Consider the following 8,678-nt stretch of genomic DNA (forward strand, 5'->3'; position numbering starts at 1 on the left):
GCTGTAATCACTGCATTAGGTGATTCAACAAAGTACTGAGTAAAGGGTCTGAATACTTATGTAATGTGATAAAAAAACTGGACTACTTTTGCTTTGTCATTATGGGGTATTGTGTAGATTGATGAGGGGGGGAAAATCTATTTAATCCATTTTAGGGGTCTGAATACTTTCAGAATGCACTCTCACCACACAGTCTTATCTTCTTCTACATCTGCATTGCTTGCTGTTTGGGGTTTTAGGCTGGGGTTCTGTATAGCACTTTGACATCTGCTGTAAAAAGGGCTTTATAAATATTTGATGGATGGTGGGAAATTGGACATTGTTTTTATGCAGATTTACAAATATTTGCATGAAAATCTGTCGCCAATTGGATGGAAACCTACGTAGCTAGTGACCTGGTTTGAGGACAAATTATTTTCAATGATTAAATAGATGTCCAAAAATCTGGCATTCTTGATGAATAAAGATAAATCTGAAGACATTCAGGAAGGCCGTTGTTATGGCAGCTTGATCAGCAGCGATATGGGGAGACATTGAAATTGAAATCATACATTAAAATCAATCTTTCAGACAGTTGATAGATGTTGGCTGTTGAGGAATATAAACATTTATTGAGTAATGCAATAATATGCAAAGTTGACTAAATGGCAGTGGAGACATTGTTCTTTCACTGAACTAGCAATCAAAAGGTCCTGCTTCATTCATGGTCACCTCAACATGGTCATGAACATTTCTCCTTGTGGGAATGGAAATAAAAAAAGCATAACAAAAATAAATCTAACCATATAAATAAATAGACATGCGTCTCTCCATCGTAAAACTGAAAATAAATACAAGCTCTTTAAAAGAACTCCAGCAAATACCTCTTCAAAGCACCGAAGGTTACGCTCGCCATTTTCATTTTTGATTCCACCAACCCTCCCATTTCCCCTCCCTTCTCTCTCACGATCCGATGTAGTCATTCCAGCTCTGTTCTCTTCCATTGTTTGTGCTATTAACAAACCACAGTACAGACTCAAAGGAGAGTTAACACAACTAAGGGGTTCAGTCCGTTTCCATGGCACCACTTTCCTTGGACACCATAAGCCTCATCAGTTTGCCATGCAGTTTCTCGATCTTCTTCACGTCCTGGGCCTGGTCCGTCTTGTATTGTAAACACTGCAATGGAACAGAATGAGTCGTGGATTAGGTAGAGGGAAACAGACATGAGGCAAATATTTGTTATATACAAAAATTAAAAAACAACATGTCTCAAAAGTCTTACAAGCAACTGGTTAGTTTGACAAATAGAGCCCCACAGTGGTGTTGTCATATTACCCATAAAACCTAGCGGTTAAACAGGAATATGGTTCCAATCGTGATTAGGATTAGGCCTGGCTCGTAGTCAGCGTTCCAATTCATCCTAAAGGTGTTTGATAGGGTTGAGGTCAGAGCTCTGTGCAGGCCAGTCAAGTTCTTCCACACTGATCGACAAACCATTTCTGTATGGACCTCGCTTTGTGCATGTCATGCTTAAACAGGAAAGGGCCTTCCCCAAACTGTTGCCACAAAGTTGGAAGCACAGAATCGTCTGTCATTGTAGCATTAAGATTTCCCTTCAGTGGAACTAAAAACAACCCCAGACCATTATTCTTCCTCCAATAAACTTCACAGTTGGCACTACTGTAGTCGGGCAGGTAACGTTCACCTGGCATCCGCCAAACCCAGATTTGTCCGTCGGACTGCCAGATGGTGAAGCGTGATTCAATACTCCAGAGAACACGTTTCCACTGGTCCAGAGTCCAATAGCTGCGAGCTTTACACCACTCCAGCCGACACTTGGCATTGCACATGGTGATCTTAGGCTTGTGTGCGTGCGGCTGCTCGGCCATGGAAACACATTTCATAAAGCCTAAAGCTCCTGATTAACAGTTCTTGTGTTGACTTCCTTCCAGAGGCAGTTTGGAACTCGGTAGTGAGTGTAGCAACTGAGGACAGATAAAAAAATGTACACACTACGCGCTTCAACACTCGGCGGTCCCGTTCTGTGAGCTTGTGTGACCTACCACTTTGCGGCTAAGTCGTTGTTGCTGCTAGAGGTTTCGACTTCACAATAACAGCACTTACAGTTGACCGGGGCAGCTCTAGCAGGGCAGAAATATGAAGAACTGACTTGTTGGAAAGGTGGCATCTATGACAGTACCACGTTGAAAGTCACTGAGCTCTTCAGTAAGGCCATTCTACTGCCAATGTTTGTCTCTGGATATTGCATGGCTGTGTGCCCTATTCTATACACCTGTCAGCAACAGGAGTGGCTGAAATAGCTGAAGCTACTAATTTGAAGGGGTGCTTTTGTATATACAGTCCAAATGAAAGTGATTTCAACATTCTGACTTGTAATGGGACTGTTTGGAAATGTTGAGCCTACATGTTAGATACATGCAAGTCTTCCACTCTCGGATTCTTAACAGGGACTAGTGGTTAGTGTAATGTAGGATACAAACAGATGTGCACATTGAACAGACTGTCTTCTCTTGAACATACCACTGCATCATCGGTGACTTTGATGCGAAGGTTACCATCACAGTGTCTGTATTTGAGAACCACCCTGACCTGTATTAAAAGGAGAAGAAAATATTTTACAAACGTTAGCTAACTCGTTTCAACAAAGGTAACTGAAAGACCTTAGCCAATTTATTGAATTGAAATAATATGCAACTAACAGAGCTACATGTATTACAACATGGTTGATTATCTTAAAAGTATTCAGATTTCAACAGTTGACTAAACTTACTATTAGGCAATTTATATTTTTTCCTTCCTATTCACATTTGCCAGCATATTTAACGTTAACAGTTGGCTTCTCGTAAGCTGGCTGCATTGCTTGAAAACGGCAAGCTAACAAACTAGCTAACAGTAGTTAGCTATCCTGGCTGCTCCTCTAGACTTCATAGCCCTCCAACGGTGATGGTTATTATGGGCTATCACATTTATTTGTGCTGTGACATAACCATTACTAAATAAATGTTGCTAGTTACTGTAGCTAACAAAGTTTTAAACTTCATGGTTACCTTCATTGGCGCTGTCAAATATAGTTTTTCTGCTGCACGGGCGAACTCTTCCCATGTTTGATAATAAGGCATAATCCTTGTGCATATGAAGTCAATTATAAAGGAAAAACTGTTTAAATCGGCCTGTTAGGTTTTCTAACTTCTTAAAAACCACATCAGCGAACTACCAGGTAGAAAAGAACCGATGTATATAAACGTCTGCGATTGGACGAGAGCTCTGAAGACCAATCACAGAGCACAATACTGTGGAGTTCAAGGTATGTCGTAATTCTAGAAAATATTCTACATAGCTACGAGACATGATTCTCCTCCAGAGAGAAGTCCACAGTCTTTGCTGCTATACTCATGGAGGCCTTCACGCATCAGCCAGTAGATGGCAGAAATAGTTATGTTTTTTTCAAGAGCGCAAGAAGGGCGCTTTCATTAGAAAGTGAACATAACAGAAATGAATAAAATTAGATTTCATTCTTCTTGACAAAAAATATATTATTCTCAACAGTATAAGAAATTCAACTAAACAATTTCACGTTTCATTGAATAATGGCCTGTTTGAAAACAAACCAAAGATATTTGACTAGCAAAAGCAGTCCATAGACCTATTTGATTATTGATTAAATATACAGTAACAGTCAAAAGTTTGGACACACCTACTCATTCAAGGGTTTCTTTTTTTAACTATTTTAGTAATAGTGAAGCCATCAAAACTATGAAATAACACATATGGAATCATGTAGTAACCCCAAAAAGTATTAAACAAATCAAAATCTATTTTATATTTGAGATTCTTTAAAGTAGCCACCCTTTGCCTTGATGACAGCTTTGCACACTGGATCCTGGACTTCTTGACGGGCTGACCCCAGGGTGGTGAGGGTAGGCAACATCGCCTCCGCCACGCTGACCCTCAACACAGGGGCCCCACAGGGGTGTGTGCTTAGTACCCTCCTGCACTCCCTGTTCAGCCACGTACGACTCCAACACCATCGTCAAGTTTGCTGACGACATGGTGGTGGTAGGCCTGATCACCAGCGACGATGAGACAGCCTACAGGGAGGAGGTCAGTGACCTGGCAGAGTGGTGCCAGAACAACAACCTCTCTCTCAATGTCAGTAAAACCGTGGACTACAGGAAACAGGGAGGGGAGCACACCCCCACCCACATTGACGGGGCAGCAGTGGAGCAGGTCGAGAACTTCAAGTTCCTCGGTGTCCAAATCATTAAAGACTTAAAATGGTCCAAACAGGTTTGGTATGGGCCCTCAAATCCTCCAACTGTACCATTGAGAACATTTTGACTCGCTGCATCACTGATATGGCAATAACACTGCCCTTAATCGCATGGCGCTACAGAGGGTGGTGTGGACAAGACAGGGATCAAACCCCAGGCTGTAGTGACACCGCACCACTGCAATGCAGTGCCTTAGACCACTGCGCCACTCAGGAGGCCTCATTTAACACACTTTAAATGGTTTAGATAGTTATCACAGTGTAAATAGCTATTTATAATTCAATAGGCTACTACTCTTGCTCCCCAGACCAGGTGAAATTTAACTTGAATGAGAAATCAAATAGGCTACTGAATCTCTAGGCCAGTAAGTATTTTCAGTCTCTGAGATAGATGACTCTTCTCTCTACCAGAAGCAGGTTGATGTTTATTAGAATGAGTCTTGTTCTGGAGGCAGAACTGAGCAATTTCTGCTAGATGGGCTATATTGTAAAATTTCTTGAAAACAAAAATGTGCTTTTTGGACTTATGGAGTGTGCTTAAGGAGGTGGTTAGGGTTAGGTTTCAAATCAGTTTAATGACTTTGTGGCTGCCGCTTTGCAGAGCTGCCTCAAGAACAAGTTAAATTACGAAAAAACGCTAACCTGCCTTCCAGGATTTACAAAAATTGCATAATACATTGTTTTGTTTTCATGTAGCCTATAATTAATACTATATCTGAAATAACAAAGCAAAAACTTGGGCTAATTGAGATATCGATAGTGACTAACAAATGTCAGTCAATTACTATAGCTCCCAGTGTAATTTTGTAAATGCCGGATCTCATGGTGCTTTCACCACAACTAGGAACTCGGGAAAAAACTAGGTCAGATTATGACGTCATTGATCTTCAGGTCGGAAAGTCGGAGCTTTAGAAAGATGCCCGAGTTTCCGATTTAGAATTCCGAGGTCGATGCCCTTTAAAAAAAAAAAATCCCAGTCGTTTTTGCCGAGTGCCCAGTTGTTTTGAAAGCAGCATGAGCTGGTACGAACGGAGACAGGCCCACAGTCCCCTCCCGATTAATCGTGGGAGACAATAACTGACATCCACATAGTGGCGCACTGAGGTTGTTTATTAGCCTACAGCCCCCCCATAAACGTCTCATTCAAAAATCCCGTTATTCCCTTTTTTTTGTAAGGGGTACTTGCACCATCTCTGTTGGCTTTTGGGCTATCCAAAAAATCGAGGGGGTGCGGCCCTGTATGTTCTGTACGTCTCTTACGTACTTCACGTAGTTGAGAAACGCTTTGCGTCAGTGTTGTAGCAGAAGAGAGACGGGGATCCCAGCGGCACGTTGTCGCTATATGAAACAACTGCAGTCTTGCAGTAGCGAAAACCATAGAGTTTTTTTCCCGTCTCTTCTTTCATTACAATTTCGTAAACGGAGGCGCGATGCAATAGATCATGTAGGATAAATACTTTTTACAATTTCATTTTTCTTTTTTTTAAACTATACTGGATGTAACTACGAGCCTCTTTCGTCCCGCGGCGTTCCATTGATATTATTTTGTAGCCTATTTAAGTGCGAACTTTCTGAAAACCATTGCAAGATAAGTCATCAGTTAAATAACTTATTTGAAGCCCTTGACGAAGACCCTGTTGTGTGACAGTACTGTGACTGAATCATGAGGTTAGTAATGATCTAAGTCTTGATTAAAAAACATTGCAGCAACATGATGCGAACATTTAAATTAAATTCACACAGGTAACTTTTTGAGAGGCTATATTTCCAACAAACTTTCTAACCGTATGCGATCAAATGCATGTTATTCATTAGGTTATTTGGTCGTTTAAATATAGTAAAAAAGTGTATTCTATTCTGCATATACAGCAAATTGCAGTGCAGCTATGTCGATGTGGATCTTGCCTCATTGAATGTAAAATAGCAAGGCATGCATTGCGCAATTGTATTATCAGTGGCTGCTACAGAGTTTACTGAAAAACACATTTGTTTTTTATTTCAAACTGTGTCACATCTCCACACGCCTCCAGAACAACATTTGCCCAGTTGTTGCAATCAATGCAGTAACGGGCAGGAGCAATAACCGCAAGTTGAATGGTTAAACCTAGGCTAATTGACCAGTGTACTTTCAGTCAACATGAATGTCAATTTGATCATAGCAATTTCCCATGCATATTGACAAAACAAGACCCATGGAAATGTTGCTAGGGTTGTATTCTACGTGCAATGGGCTTTAATTCATTGTGGATTTTTTTTGCTGGTTAGACATTTTGGGATTATTCACGACGATAATGAAATATAATTTATTTGATGTCACATTAATTCAAACATCCGTTTTTTTCGTTGATGTTGACAATTGGATAGGGCTATCACGGTTTATTACGCAGGGCTTGCGCACTAACTGACTTGTGCCTTAAAACATACATGTATTTGCATTGAACACATTTAATATCACACAATTCTAAACCTGTATTTAGTAAGTATGATTATTTCATTTTTAATGTTTTATTAGTCCTCTAAGGTCGTTCTTCCACCTATGTCACACTTGACTTGCTGATGATGAGCACCACTGACTTAGGTGTCCCATGTCTCTGCAGTGCAGGTGTGCCGTTTACTGTAACCCCAGGATGAAACAAACATCTCAAATGTGCATGTTATAGTATACAATATTTAGTCTTCCTCTATTCAAAAGGTGTTATGTTGCTGATAAAGATGTGTATAAGTATAACAGCTTTGTGGCTGTTTGAAAAGGGCTCTCATTGTGTTGCAACGCGCTCATCACATTGTAGTGGAGGGAGTTGTCTGTGGGCTACGGAGAGTTCAGATGTCGAGGCTTGGTCCACAGTCAGAGGGTGACCCCTAGTCAGATCCATGACTCAACATGGCGGGGGCGTGGTGCGGATGAGGCCCCTCGAGAGAAAGGCCTAAATGAGGCCAGCTGCTGGCATCTCTCCACTAGACCAAGCCTCATCTAACGATGGCTCCGGCTGCTCCAAGGAACTCAAGCGCTGCTGGAATTCTCAAATATATATTTTTTTATCCATCTTGCTGATTGGTGATCACATTACTTATTGGAAATAGTAAATAACTAGGTTTCCATCCAATTGGTGACAGATTTTCATGCGAATATTCTAAAATCTGCATAAAACAATATGCACATATTTCCATCAAACTGGCTTATTGCGGATAAAAGACTTTGCGTGATGACGTAGTGTACAGAAAAATAACTTTTGAAGTTAACTTCCCATGTACCGAATAAAAAAACAAACAAGTTAAATGGGTCTCCATCACATTGTCAACTCTACTGATGATTTTGTCACAACTGTTGCGTTATATAGCACGTGCGCTCCAACCAACAGCTCACAGATACAGTGTGAGTAGGCTACCTACATGAGATTGTAGATAAGAGCGAGGTTATTTGCATTTGTCAAACAGCAGCCAAACATCAATCGTCATGTCACCAGAATAAGACCCCCAATATGTATTGGAAAGCAGCATCAAGCGCATCACCGTGCACTTTCACCCCACTGTGAAGTTCATCACAATTGATGTAATCTGTTGCCTAATAAACTGCATGGTTTCCCGAGTTATAGTTGGAGGACCACACAACATATGCGTGACTCCAAGTTTACTTTGATATGATAATTATATCAATATTTGAGCATAAATGCGTTTCCACAGCCATTTCTCGCATAATTAATTTTACAGACACAAAAAGATCCCACCATGTCGAACGAACAAATTCTCTGTTGACATTTATAAAATTGTTTCCGCATTTCCTTTTTCCTAAAGCCCGGTTGTGACTTTTCATGCGTCAAGTAATTCATCCGCATGGAATGGTTGTATGGAGACCTGGTTAGTGATAGTAAATGGTGGGTGAAATTGAAGTAGTCCTTTCTGTTTTGATTCATTAGACAACAAAGATGAGTGTCAAAAGGGGGGCTAGACTATCAGATGTGCTTGGTGGGTTTGTTCAACAGGTGTGAGGTGGTTGCTTGGGTTGACTGCTAGGCCAAGTTGCTGGCCTGACTGACTCGTGACCATTTGTTGGTGTGTGTCAGGACAGACCGCATGGAAGTTGTCTTTCTCCATGTCAACTGATCAGTCACTATAAGCCCAAAGACCTGTCAACATAAGACACCTTTACTATGTCAGGGATGAAACCTGAACTGTCTGTTCCTTTAAAATTCCTCCCCCATGATGTTCTAAAATAGAGCCCCCAGTCAGTTATGCATCCTGGGAAGTGAAGCACACTTGACGTTTTATCACTCCCGGTTGACGATTAAGCATCAGGCTGTGAGGTGTCATAGTAACAGCCTCTGACAGCCTTTTGAGGAGCCTGTTACATTTACACTGATCCTGAGAAATAACAGCTGTGGAAATGCTGCTGGTATTTTTTTGTATA

General features: G+C 41.0%; 1 protein-coding gene across 1 annotated transcript; it reads right to left on the reverse strand.

Annotated features, from left to right (window-relative positions):
* Positions 1-574: 574 nt before the first annotated feature.
* LOC120019440 (signal recognition particle 9 kDa protein-like) lies at positions 575-3,242 on the reverse strand. The gene is made up of 3 exons (XM_038962730.1): positions 3,051-3,242; positions 2,524-2,592; positions 575-1,158 (listed from the first exon to the last, which is right to left on the reverse strand). Exons 1-3 carry the CDS (start codon positions 3,120-3,122, stop codon positions 1,045-1,047), a joined length of 255 nt encoding a protein of 84 aa, XP_038818658.1. The 5' UTR covers positions 3,123-3,242; the 3' UTR covers positions 575-1,044.
* Positions 3,243-8,678: the final 5,436 nt, after the last annotated feature.

This window comes from Salvelinus namaycush, chromosome 24 (genome assembly GCF_016432855.1).
Source record: "Salvelinus namaycush isolate Seneca chromosome 24, SaNama_1.0, whole genome shotgun sequence".
NCBI lineage: Eukaryota > Metazoa > Chordata > Actinopteri > Salmoniformes > Salmonidae > Salvelinus > Salvelinus namaycush.